We start from the raw sequence: 14,059 nt of genomic DNA, 5'->3' as shown, positions 1-14,059 counted from the left end.
CTCCCCAGAGGGTCAGTGTGAAGCATAAACAAACAGCACAGCACCCAGGCCACTGCAGAAGCTCCACACCCGGGAGCTTCCATGTCTACACAGCCACCCTACCTCATCTGACTATCCCAACAACCCTTCTGGATGAGGGCCATCATCCTATCACAGAAATGGGAGCCCAGCTGAGAAATGCCAGGTCTCTCACGTGAGGTCCCATGACTGGACAGAGCTAGGATCAGATTCCGGATTGGCTGGACTCCTGAGCCCTCCTGACACACACGATTTATGCATATGGCACTGACGGGGAAGCTGGAGATACGAAAAGGCACAGGATGGAGTCCTGGCAGTGACTCGACTGCCTTGAGATGCCAGTGCCCTTTATCTGGTGGTGGAACTGACCTAAGGGAGGTCAGCCAGCGGCAGGAAGTCACCTTTCACTTCTCCCAGAGCTTTCCGGAGCGCTGGAGTGGTCATCCAACAGCCTGGACTTTGATGACCCTGGGCCATGATACTGATGGGTCTGTGTGTCACTAAAGCTATCAGTAACATGCGGGTGACACCTGCCTTGAAGGTTAGAGGAGATAATCGAAGTGGTCCACGTCTATCATGCTGCCTTGCTATGATTATTATTGCTTAGTATGTTGTTGTTGTTTCTTTCACCAGTTCCTTAAATACCCAGAGAAGTGGATTCTGCTCCCAGAGGTTCTCTCATCTCTGACAGAGATTTAGTCGCCCTGACTTCTGACAATAAGGGACGGCCCCAGAGGAAATACACAGGCTGTTACAAACCAGAGGGGGCACGTGTATGGTTGCCCTAGGGTCACACGCGTCCAGAGAGTGGTGGTGGTTTAAGAAGTGACCATTAGGCAAGGAGGGGGGCAGACCTGTACTTTGTCACTATTGGCTTTGGCTGGACCATTATTAGCAAAGGGATTTCTGCCCACAGAGGGTGTGCCATAGTTGTCCAGTCTTGGGAGAAGGCAGGTCTAGGAGAAGACTCGTAGGTGTCAAATTCATCCTTTAATCTGTGGCGTCTATTTCTGGGTGTCCCTGCAATGCCACTCCCCGTCTAGAAGGCCCTTCTACTCTCCTCCTATCACCACACCCTCCTTCTCTTCAAAGCCCACCTTAAAGCTGTTCAAGCGTCAGTCCTTCCCTCCGCAAGCACCCGCTTGATGGACTCTCCTGCTTCATCTTTCATGCTTGCAACTGTCATCCAGAGATGAGGCTTGAAGACGAAAAGTTTCCTGAAACTGCACAGTTCTGCACGGCAAGTCCTGGACTCCAGGTCTTCTGGTTGCAAATGTGGGTGGCGTAGGTTCACGACATCCCTTGACTTTGAACCCACCGTCCCTGCCAATGTTTCTGAGATCACTGGTGCTCCAGGAGGACTGTGCTTGCTTCCCGTGAAGCCACGTGTCACTTCAGGTATTTCTAACAAGGCATATTCTCTGTTGCGCTCTGTCTCCCTACTTTGAAGTTTGGTCCACTCTTTCCATACACATTGAGCTCTATTTGAAAAGCGCTCCCCCACTTCACCCCACCCCAACCTCCTTCACCCCGAGCCTGTTTCTACATCAGAGAGCAGGCACTTAGGAAATATTGGCCGAATGGCCGATGCGAGGCTTTCCCGCCAACGTTAGGGCTGATTTTTATCTCCTGAGGAATAGATGGAGGTGAGGGATTTCTCAGGTGAAGAATTAAGGGCTACTAATCCGATCACGCAGATCCTGGATTGGAAAGTGGGAGGGGCGGGTGAAGGGAAGTACAGTCACTGACCGTCTACTGAGGGCCAAGGACTGAGTCCGGGGCTTTGCGCTCAGTATTTTCTTAAAAAGCAAACAGCAGATCATACAGAAAATATAATCAAGGGTCCTACTTTGCATCCAGCTGCCAGAATGGCTGAAGACCCCGAACTCAGCACTGGGAGAGGAACAATCCGTAGGAAAACCCAAGGGAAGGCTAGGCAAACAACGCGTATTGCACTGAAGCTTAATCTTCGGGTCAATCAACAGTTCTCCTAAGTGAACTGAGTGTGCTCAGCACAGAGTTTCAAATCTGTACTGGTCTCAACCATTTCTGGTTCTTCTCTCAGGATTTCCCTCCCTGCCAGCCAGAGGCTGGCACAGAAGCACGGCTCTTCAAGGTAAAATCCATCCTGTTCACGATACGGCTGCCACCTTTGGGTCAACCAGAAGAGACTCTGCACATACTTTTCAACTTAAAAGGTCTCTAAGCTCCAGTAAGGGTTAGATGCCTTTGCCAGAATACATATTGCTAAAAATAAAAGCAGAAACACAGCTAGGACCTCACTAATAGGAAATATCCTGGGGTTTCTGTAACCACCGTGTCTCATTTGGGAGCAATGAGATAAAAATAACATCATTTAGTCAGAAAAGACCCTTTGAATTGTGTTGAAGATGGATATGTTTTTTGTGAATTGCAGGCCATAAGGTTTTGCCCACCTGAGGACTGGGGACAGTCAAGTGCCACACCTCAGCTGGGAGTGAAACACAGCCGTGGCAGTGAATACGAACCTCCTTACGTCCGCTCAGGCCCCCTCTCCCCACTCACAAGCCCTTAGCTCAGCATGAGACACTTGTGGTGGCCAAGAAGTCCTTGAGCCTGCGAGCTGTTGGTGGCAAGCCTGTTTCTACTGAGGTGGGGGTGGGGGGGACAAGTCTTTTGCTTCCTGGGTCATCACTGGAGAGGCCGGGGTTAGAGGAGGTGGAAAGGCAGCCTGATATGGAGGTGGGAAAACAGGTGGTGCAGTCAGACACAGTTTAAGAAAGACAAAGGATTTGGGAATAATCTTCAAAAAAGAGAAAGAGAGTGAAAGATATTCAGTTTGGAAAAGCATGTGGGAAAATGGAGAGAGCCATAAAATGGAAAACAAAATGATGCAAGATGAATCGTCCATACTGAGGCCTCGTGATCAGGGATGTGTTCTCTGAGCCGGGAAAGGACAAGGTAGCGTACAGTTGGCTAAGTTTTTCTCAGTAGGTCTAGGGTTGGTGCAAGGAAGATGCTTCCAAGGCTTCTGATAATACAACCGGGGGGAAAATGCCTTCCATGACGAGACGGCAAGGCTGGAAAGAGGCTGAGAACAGCACTGAATGTGGCCAGGGAGCTTGTGAGCTCTCCACCCACAGAGCTCCTGCACGTGTGCCTGCAGTGTGGGGTTACGGATGCGTGACAGCGCTAGCAATACATTAACTGAATCTTGCCCCGATTGTGTAAAGTTCTCTTGCTCCTCGCTGCTTGGAGTCTGTCACGGGCCAGTATCACCAGGTGTCCTGGGGGCTGTTAGAAATGCAGATCTTCAGGCCCCGGCTCAGACCTACTGAGTCAAAATCTGCATTTTTAACAAGACCCTCAGGTGAAGTATATCTTATCCTTCTACAGAGGACTATGCTACCCACAATTAAATGCAGTGTTTCAAATTCTTAAAAGAATTACAAGAAGCTTTTATCACAGTGTGGTTGACAGAGGGAAAGCTGTCTGGTGATCACATTTTCCTTCCGTGCTTCTCAAATGTCATTAGTTAACTGCTTGCTGAACATTTCCAAAGGCATCAATCGAACGCTGTTTTTGTAAACATCAGCAAATCAGATGCATAAAGTTCTTGCAGAGGCTAATACACTGATTTTCAAAAATGGCCTCCTCTTACAGCTAATTCTTGCATAAACATTAGGACAAGTACAAAATCAGTAAGGATGTGCGCCATAAAGCAGCAGATCTGAAGTCCAACTACTGGTTCGAGTGTGGCCTCAGCAGGATCATCAGTGGAAGAGAGTCCAAGGCCTGGGATGGGGTCTGGGCCCCTGGCACCAGCAAGCTGTGTGTCACTCATCCTGCCCGGGCCTCGGTTTCCTTATCTGTGAAATGAAGAACGGCCGAGACGGCCTGTTGGGGGTCCACGTCTTCAACAGTCTAAGATCCTACGGGCTACAGAACTCTAATTTCCCTTAATTCATTGCATTTAACCCTCCCACTGTCTGTGTGAACCACCAATGAAAGGGCAAGCTGCCGGAAACTAGTGTAAATACCAAACAGATGAGGGGAAACACCTCCCCTGGGAGCAGGCAGGGCGAGCGGCAGCCCAGCTGCTCACAGATCAGAGAAGTGCAGGCAGCTCAGCCACGTGCAGTGAAATTACGTGTGAACGATGGCAAACCTAAAAATAGCCTGACTCAGCCACGGAGGTTCCTGCTGTCAATGGTTTTCAGCTCAACTGTCAGGAGTGACTATAGCAACAGAAAAATGAACGTGTGAAAAAGTCTTCTAAAGTTGACAGGAAAAGTTTAGATTTAATAAAACACAGATTTTCACTTCCCGTCTCTAAATCTTTGAATTCACATAGCTCACTTATGCGGAGGTAATGAAATGGGAATTTTGGTAGAGTTTTGAGAAGACAAATACTTTTTCAGTGTTGGCTTCCAGAACTATAAGGAAATAACTGCTAACCGGTCAATTTTATTACCTCTACAATTAAAGGACCATTTAAACAAATGCCTTTATTTAATTTTTAACTGAGATGTTCTTCTCTGTATTTGTTCTGTTATAAAAATAGCCTTCAACTGTACTTGACATTTTAAGATACTATTTCATGTCTGATGATAACATAGGTTGATATGGCATTCTCTTGAAATGAAAGGAATTTAGTGAAAATAATTAACATTAGAAAAGCGTGCAGAGCAGTAACTCCCAGGATGAGTATGTGAGGCCGCTCTCACGGCCCTCGGGAGGCTCATGCCACGGTGGCCTGCAGACGCACCACTGGGCTCTGACAAAGCTGCTTTTGCTCAAAGAGCCCACACACCTAATCTGAGGACCGGCAGATCCAAAAATCCAGCATCTTTTGGCATGATTTGATGGAAGAATATTCGAGTAGGTTTGGGGAAGTGTGGTACTGTTCCCGGCTCTCCTGCTAACTAGCGGCGGGGCCCGAGACCGGTCACTACTCAGCTCTCCGGTCATGGGCTGGCTGAGTTTCCCAGGCTCGTCCACCAGAAGGGACAGTTAAGAGTTAAGGGGAAAGAGGGGGAGGATCTGTGCTGAAAACCCAGCCTGTGCTGGGTTTTAAAAACATACTAGTCTTGGCAACCAGCTGGCAAGAGATTGATCTTTGTATCTCCATTTTATATATGTAGACGCCATCATAAGCACGCTGATCTCACAGGTGATGGAGCCTGGTTTCAACCCTGTGTCTGTCTGACGCCCACGAGGCTGTCTCTCCTTCTCAGGTACCACTGTAGCCGCTCTTACCGCTGACTCTTGCCTGCAGTGTAAAGACTGACCCCCAGGTGCTAGTTACACGCACTTAAGGCATCTACAGATTTTCCAAGCATAGAAGACTAGGTCAGGTCCCTTAGAAAGTCCCTCTATACTCTTCCTTTCACTCAGGCCACCACTGTTAATGGTTACTTTCACATCAAATGTATTCTATTGTGCCACCTGCTGTTTTCACTTCACAATATATTATGAACACCTCCTTATGTTAATAAATATTTTCATCTTTATAAAGATTGCATTACTATATTATAATCAATCACTTAGTCATGGATTTTTCACTTGTGCCTATTTTTGAACTACTTTAATAATCAGGAAAAACAGAAAAGGTCATATGGAAAAAATACTAGGGTATTAAAGTCATTTTTAAAGGATATAATTTAAAAGGTAGATCAAGAGCTTCACCTCAATTAATCTTTGTGTTTTCCTCAAAGTTTTGCTTACAGTCAAAACTGCCTACAACCCGGGAACACCCTTTAATAAACCAGCGTTATATACGCAGATGAAATAAAACGCATGTGCAGCCCCCAGGGCCACAAATTCTCCGTAGCAACCCTCAACCCTACTGTAAAAATGCAGTCGTGCTATCTGTATGGCAAAAAGAAGTCGACAGAAGGGATTCTGGCTGAAAGTGAAACATATACACAAAAACAAATTTAGTTTTGTGGTCAGCTGAAAATCCACAGCTGGGTATGGGCTTTTCTTTAATTAAAGTGCTTCCCCCTCCCATGCGATGAGAAAATGCTCTGCTGGTGCTGACTGAAAGAACAAAAATCAGAGCAAAAGCTGTTTGAAAATTCTGAGGCTTAAGTAAAGTTGCTTTAAAAGCGGCCCGAACAACTTGGAAATATCCTACTCTAGGATTTTGCCAGAGTTCCAGTACATCTTTTCAGTCACTTCTTTGTTCTCCTACTTTGGTCAAAACCAAAAATCAAGTAACACGAAGGTCACCCATTTAGCTGGAGAAGGAAAAAATACACACACGTCCATGTGCGCACACACATGCCCACACTTACTTTAAAATTAAAATTATATTTAAATAATTAACTAAAACTAGTTATGTAATACATATCCGTTATTTATTCATAAACTACCTCTTTGTTACTTCTTTTTGAAGCATTTTATTTTTTTATTGCAGTAGAGTTGCTTCACACGGCTGTGTTAGTTTCTGCTGTACAGCAAAGTGAATCAGCCATACGTATACACACATCCCCTCTTTTATTTGGATTTCCTTCCCAGTTAGGTCACCACAGCGCACTGAGCAGAGTTCCCTGTGCTGTACAGCAGGTTCTCATTAGTTATCTATTTTATACATCGGAGTGTATATATGTCAACTCTAATCTCCCAATTCATCCCACCCCCTTCTTTTTGATGCATTTTAAACTGTGATGCTATAAGATTCATGTAAAATCAATTCTATATGAATTTTAAAAAGTGATCATAAAGAAACATATAGAGTTTTGAAGGGGGTGGAAGCAGGTATGACGGGGAACGTCTCTTTCTGTGATTACAGATACTACTCTTTTGATCACCTACCACGGTTTGTCCTGCAGCTTCCCCCTCCTGAGCCCTTTCTCTGGAGGAGGGGTCAAGAGAGCAGAAAGAAGGCGGAGGATAGAACAGGGCCCAGCGAGCGGGAGGCCGCGACACCTGGTTCAAGCACCTCTCCAAAGCCGTAAGAGAGCGTGTATTACTGGCTCCAGGCCAGTATGTTTTAGGCTACATCCAGACGACAGCCGTGTTGGCCACATGTCATGGACTCAGGACCCAGCAGGCTGGGTGACTGATAGAATCTGAGGTATAAAGTCTACCTTCATCCCTCTCGAGTTTTTTCATTCTTCTAAAAAAGAGGAAGGACGACTGAATTTTGGAGGCAAGTGAGGATTGTGTTCCTGATTTATTATCGAGACCAACTTGCCAGCGCAAAGTCAAGTACAGGAACTTAATTATCTGGATAATTTTGGCACCAGGAATTCACTTTGCCTTTGTCTCCATTACTCGGCTAATTCAAATGATTAGATTTTGCCTGGGCTGTCACTGTTATTCCTACATAAAGTGTTTGTCTATAATAAGCTTCATGTTCTACAAACAACTGCTCCCTGAGTCTAGGAAAACCAAGGACTGAGCTTCAGGGCTGTCTTATACTTCCAACAGTTATTTAAACACTCCTTTAAAGGGTGAAAAGTAGGAATTTATACCATATGCTTGTACATGTGTGAAAGGTCATATAAGATTCTTCATTTGAACATCATTTGTAATGTTAAAAGACTGGCAATATCTTAGGTGCTCATTAGTCTGGGGTTAAATGAATTATGATACAGCCATATAATGAGATTCAATGCAGGTGTAAAAAAGCATGAGGCCACTCTGTATTCATATAGAAGTGCTCTCCATAGTACAGCGTTCAATGAGAAATCAAAGTGCAGAACAGTGCGAGGATTATGCTCTACTTGCACTCTGAAAGGGTAAGTGCAGGGTTATATTGGTTTGTACAAACATAGTTTATTTCTGAAGGATAAACACGAAACCGATAAAAAAACGGCTGTTTTCAATCGTCAAAAATAGGATTGAGCTGTGAAATATACATGATTTTCATCTGTTTTCTTCACTAGTATTTCTCCAGTGTCTAGAAAAGGGCCTGGCATGTTGCAGGTGCTCAATATTTGTGGAATAAAATGAAGAAAAATTTAAAAAACCGAACAAACATAAAGTCTATCTTCAGCGAAGGCCCCAGAGATGGGCCACACTCATGGCCCCTGCCAGTGGGAAGAGGCCTTGGTAGGTTCTCTTTGGTTTCCCCTCATAGGTGGGGTACGTCCTGATTTCTCACAGTGCTTGGTATTGCCACTTCTCCACACTCACCAGGCAGCATACTGGCCAGTTCCATGAGATTTGTTTTCCTAATTTGCTCCCAAACTACAGATACTAGACACTGGAGAATGGAGAAGGAAAGGATGTCCATAAGTGGGCTGAAAATAACCACAGTATGGATTATAAAAGTTCTGCAAGCAGAATGGAGTTCCTGAAGCAATACACAGGTGGTCCAGCAGAGAGCTCTTCTAATACAAAATACAGAACTTTCACAAATGTAGAGAATAAGGCCTGAAGACTCTCTCATGTGACATATGGACAACACACATAAACTCAACTTCAAACTAAGACTTCTTTTTTTTTTTTTTTTTAAGACATTTCTTAAAGTATAGGCACAGTCAGAAGTAAGAAAAGGTCAGGGTCCTGACATGCGTTTTGGGCAGGCGGTTAAAAACATATACTTAAAAATATAACGAAAGCACTGTCAACATAATCATCACATGAGTGATGATAGGCAGCTTAGCACAAGAGTAGAGCTGACCATCTGGTCTTGAAAGTTCAATATTTCATTTTGGTTTGGGGCAGAGAGATATTCACAAAGGGCAGCGTAGCCGTTAAGAGCTGAAATCTAGAGTCAGACTGCTTGATTCTGAATTTCTCCTCTACTCACTGGTGTTATAATTTGGGGAAACTGTATTAATCTCCGTGCATCAGTTTCCTCATGTGCACAAGGCGGATAGTAATCGTACACCTACTGCAGCTCTGCTGTGTGGGTTACATGAGATAATTCACGTAAAGCGCTCAGCACAGGCCCTCGCGGCTGGGCTATTACTGTCACGACTGTCAGCGTGCCCAGGGCCAAAGTACTTCACTCACCAAGATGAGTGTCCATCACCTTCGCACAGTATTTGCACATGGCATCCAGGTCATTCAACTGTCCTTGAAGGAGGGAAATCTGGGCTTCTAATTCTTCTTCCTAAAATGAAGGGAGCAAAGATATGAAAATGAAAAAAAAAAAAAAAAATCAAAGAAAATCCCCAAAGTCCTCCAAATGATCTGGACTGTTAAAGAGCCACAGTGTCTTTTCAGCCCTAGACAGAACAAAAGAAAGCAACAAATAAACAACAGCAAACCCACTACTGCCACCACCAACAAACCAGAGTAAGGGTAAAGTGGAGGTTTAAAAAAATCTGGACTTGGGCTTCCCTGGTGGCTCAGTGGTTGAGAGTCCGCTGGCCGATGCAGGGGACACGGGTTCGTGCCCCGGTCCGGGAAGATCCCACATGCCGCGGAGCGGCTGGGCCCGTGAGCCATGGACGCTGAGCCTGCGCGTCCGGAGCCTGTGCTCCGCAACGGGAGAGGCCACAACAGTGAGAGGCCTGCATACCACAAAAAAAAAAAAAAAAAAATCTGGACTTCTAATTGAATGTCAGCTTTGCGCCACGTGTAAATGTTTACCCATACAACCTTGTATTACAGAAGTACATAAAATGTCTTCAGTAACTATGGAGCCACACAAATTGAGAGAGTAAATGGGATTTCAGTGGACCCTACTCCTTAGGCAGCTGGTACGAGACCATTACATTTTCTCACACACATTTGAGACACCAAAGATTTCCATTTGTTTCAGACAAATCTCATCATTTTCTAGACAATGATAATCTCTTAAAACGTGAGATTTCCCAAAGCACTTGGAAAAGTTCTGTCCCCACAGCCCATAATTAGCTGCTCTTAACGTTTCCTCTCTTGGTAGGATACTAGAGGATTGTATTTATTTGACTTGTTTCCAGGAAAAAAAATACTCTGGGTGGGATAATTATCTAAACGGTAAAAGACAATCTAACTGTAACAAAAGGATAAAACGTGGGTTTTGGGTTTGTTTTTTTTTTTTAAGAAAAAAAGGAATACATGCAATAAAGTTCCCAAGGAAATTTCGAAGATTAAGGGAGTTTTTCTCAGAGAAAGAGTAATCCTCAAAGCTGGAGGAGGCTAGCAAATTGATTTTCGAGTGTTAGACACTTTTCTTTTCACATTAAGAATCCTCTGTGTCATCAAAAAAAAGGGAAGAGAAACCTCCCAAGAGATACTTTTTCTTAGAGACTGAATATAATTTGACACATAGATGGAAATGAACAGTTGAAAAGGTTACTTGTAGGTGTACCACATTTAAGCAACACACATAGGCAGCACTGTTTTTAACGGGTGCCTGGAGGCTGAGCCCTTAGGAATATGCATTTAAATGCTTGACGCAGAAAACAGACATAGCCATAGCTCTAAAAACAAATTACTGTGAAATGCCCACTGTAGGATTACACAAGCATGAACCATGTACTTTATACATCCCACAAGGCGAAGCAGCCTCTCTTCTGATACTCAAGTAAAGACAAATGCAACCAGGAGAAGCTCAGACAGGGAATGATTACTGGGGCCTTGGGTAGGTGGTTTCAGGGCATTCTTCTTCTCCTTTTTCTCCTTTGTGTCTGCACAAACTTGAGTTTCCCCGTTCTATCAGGACCCTACAGGAATCACAGAAAGAAGGCTACATCTGTGGGTTAACCCTGGTTGTGGTTCGTCTCCAAAGATGGCCACCATCCATTCCTTCCCTCCCTCAATGGACATGCTGTTCCATTCATCAAGAGGTAGTGTCTGTTTCTCCTCCCCTCGAATCCTGGCTGGCCTGTCACTTGCCTTGATCCAGAGGATGCAGCAGAAGTCAAACTGTTCCAGTTGGGGGCTAGTGTAAGAGGCCTGCCAACTTCTGCTTTCTTCTGCTTGCACTAGAGGAAGAGGGCTACCATAGTTAGTTGTCAAGAAGCTCAGGCTAGGATACTGAAAGGGAGGAGAGACAAAATGGAGAGAAAGAGGCCACAGGAGAAGCAGTGAGGTTCTAGACACGTGAATGGCGTCTTCCTGGACCCTTCAGCTCCACCTGTCTGAAGCCAGCCAAATAAGTAACCCAGTCAGCATCGCGTGGAATGGAAGAGCAGCCTAACCCAGCCTTGTCCAGATGCCTGACCGGTAAACCTATGAGAAGTAACAATGCCGTTTTGAGGAGCGGGGTTTGGGGGTGCTTTGTTACGTAGCCACAGATAACTGACATGGTGGTGGAATGGGAAGAACACTAGAGTGGTATATGGCACGAGGAAATCTGACTTCTATTCCTGGTCCTGCCATTAACAAGTCATGTCAACTTCAGTAACCCTCTACCCAGTCTGGGCCTAACTCTGGCACCCTCTGGAGAAGGCAGAAGTTAGATACTTTGCTCCCAAGGAGTTTACAAGCTTGGAGTTGGAATAGGAAAGGTATATAAACTAGAGGATGAGGGAGAGTACATGAAAGTCTTACAAAGAAATAAGAATAACTGCCCTGGGAATCTTGATCCCAGCCTCCTGTCCCTCCTGTGGAACAAGTCACCTACCTTTTCAATATGTCACAGATACAAACCCAACTGGAAGAGTCTCAAACTGTACTGAGGCCAGCGTGTGGAAGTCTTTCGAAAGAAGGGGACCCAGGTATGGCCAGAGTCTGTCCTTGCACTCGGCTACCATTTGGGGTGCTGAGAGCCTGGAATGGACTAAAGGACACCAGGAACGTACCACCTCCTGGCTTAAAAACCTCTTGCCTATTTACTCTATGTATTAGTTTAGTTTGGATTAAGCCCTCACTTCTTATAAGATGCAAAAGCCCTTGGGAGCCTTAATCCCCAGCAGTCATTCCTACCTGGATGGATTGATTGTATTCAGTTTGTTTTCCTTTTAAAAGCTGGGAGGGAACAAGAGCTGGAGGGGACGCAGGCCTTGCCTGTGGGTGGTGAGGCACTGACAGCTGGAGGGAAGTACGGAGCTCAAGGGGGTCTCTTCCTCCAAACGCGTTACCGGGCTGGTAGGAACATGACTGTAAGGAAAATGGGCTGAGGCCGGCGCCCTCTGAACTGTGCAGTGCACAACCTGAACAAGCGCACGGGGCAGACCCGAGAGCACGGCAGCGGAAGCGTGTGCTGGCTGAGCACACGGGGATATAAGACACAGTCTTCCAGGCGTGCACTTTTGCGTAGGACACTGATGGCAAGTGAAGAGCATCTTGCTTGCCAAAATCCTGAGTAAACCTCAATACAAATGGAATCTGCTCTGTAGAAAATGGCAGTTTTCATTAATTTAAACCTTTTTTTTTTCTTCCAAAGGAAAGCTGACACTAAAGCCCAATTATGAGATAAGAGGAGCATTCTGGTTGAAACAGGTTGAGGGGCGCAAGAACCTCTTCCGTTTGAAAGTTTGAAATTCAGTGTATGATCTCTCTAGAGTTTGCTTAATCTTAAAATATTCCTAAGCCCTTCAACAATCACTCAGACTTTAAAAATAGAAATGGCATCACTTGGAGGCAAAAGGGTGGCTTGTCATTTATTCTTCACTCTTTCATATAATTACAGATAAAAGAAGAGCCGAGAATCAAGCTTCTAAAATTGTGAGAACTGACTTTCCATTTCTATCTTAGCTTCTCAGGCTCCACACGCCTCCCGACTAACATGCTTCAGACACGGACAGCTTTAGTCAATTGTTTTCATTAATGGTCCTCTGTAATCAAAAACAAATGCTTGGCTAATTGCCTTGAGGTTTTACAAAAACAACCGGTTAGTGTCATTTTTATGTATAAATAACACATGAAGAGAAACGCTTACTATATTTACTTTCACGTACATGCTCTGTTACGGGAGGGAGGACGGTGAAACAGGGCGGAATTCAGGGGAAGACACACCTGGGTTTGAATCCTCTTTCTACCAGTTACTGGCTGTGTAATCTTGAACAAGATGCTTAATTTCTTGGTCCCCTCAGCCCCACTTGGCAGTATTGGTGGGAGAAACAAATGCTAACACATGGAGAGTGTCTGGCAAAGAACAGGTACTCCATAAAGGCAATTATTCTTTTTTTAAACATTTTTTTTTATCAGGTCAAAACAATAAAATGGATTTTAAATACAGAGGTCTATGATTCACTCTTGGTTTAAAACTTTTATGTGGCCCAGCCCAGAAAGATGAAGTAGGGCTTGGGAGCCCATTATTGTCTTAAGTTCTGGATAATGAACTGATGTGTAAGGCAAGAAACTGATGGAGGATTATGAAGTAGGGTGGTGTGCAGACCACGTGTGCAACACACAGCACCAGATGGATCTGGCAGCCCTGCAGAGAAGGACCAAGGATGAGGGCCGTCCCATCAGAAGAGGAAAACAGCCGTCATCTAGTCCTTTTATAGTGGTTATAATATGCCTGACCCTGCGCTTCACGTGCATGAACTCGTTTAATCCTCACAATAAACCTATGAGGTAGACCCTCTCATCATGTCCTACATGAAACGTGGTCTCCTCTGTAAGCCACGTTCTCTGGAAGTGATGCCAAGGTTGACAAAGCTGTTTCAGAACCCAAGTCACTTAGCCCACTACTCCTATGTCCCCATGTATATATATTCTTTCTTATGCTGGATTACTACTAGGACTTACAAGGAATAACCTCGTATCTCAAGTTTCCTTTAAGAGAAATTCACTATTTCCAATGTTAAGTCCTAACCCCAAATGGCTTACTAAGTTATTTTCCTTCAAAAACACTCAGGTATGACTGGCTGTGTTCCATTTAGTTTGCGGAATGATTTCTGCTTGGACTGTATCTGGAGAAATGTTTTTTGAATTTGCTTTTTAAAAAGTGATGCTTCTGGGCTTCCCTGGTGGCGCAGTGGTCGAGAGTCCGCCTGCCGATGCCGGGGACACGGGTTCGTGCCCCGGTCTGGGAAGATCCCACATGCCGCGGAGCAGCTGGGCCCGTGAGCCTGCGCGTCCGGAGCCTCTGCTCCGCAACGGGAGAGGCCACAACAGTTGAGAGGCCAGCATACGGAAAAAAAAAAAAAAAAGTGGTGCTTCTACCACCATTCACCCCCAATAGTTGATGCATCATTACGCTTCACTCACATAGTATATGTCTCAA

The 14,059-nt window shown here is 45.0% G+C and overlaps 1 protein-coding gene across 3 annotated transcripts in view; it reads right to left on the bottom strand.

The window, feature by feature from the left end:
* TBC1D5 (TBC1 domain family member 5) overlaps positions 1 to 14,059 on the bottom strand; it is a 548,194-nt gene that overhangs the window by 16,462 nt on the left and 517,673 nt on the right. For all 3 annotated transcript variants that reach the window (XM_032630465.1, XM_032630464.1, XM_032630466.1), the window contains one exon: positions 8,968 to 9,067. In XM_032630465.1, the coding sequence (XP_032486356.1) occupies positions 8,968 to 9,067 (100 nt within the window). The remainder of the gene's footprint in view (positions 1 to 8,967; positions 9,068 to 14,059) is intronic.

Source organism: Phocoena sinus, chromosome 4 (assembly GCF_008692025.1).
Source record: "Phocoena sinus isolate mPhoSin1 chromosome 4, mPhoSin1.pri, whole genome shotgun sequence".
In the NCBI taxonomy this organism is placed as follows: Eukaryota; Metazoa; Chordata; class Mammalia; order Artiodactyla; family Phocoenidae; genus Phocoena; species Phocoena sinus.
Note: the sequence above shows the minus strand (reverse complement) of the source record. Positions and strands in the feature narration are given on the sequence as shown.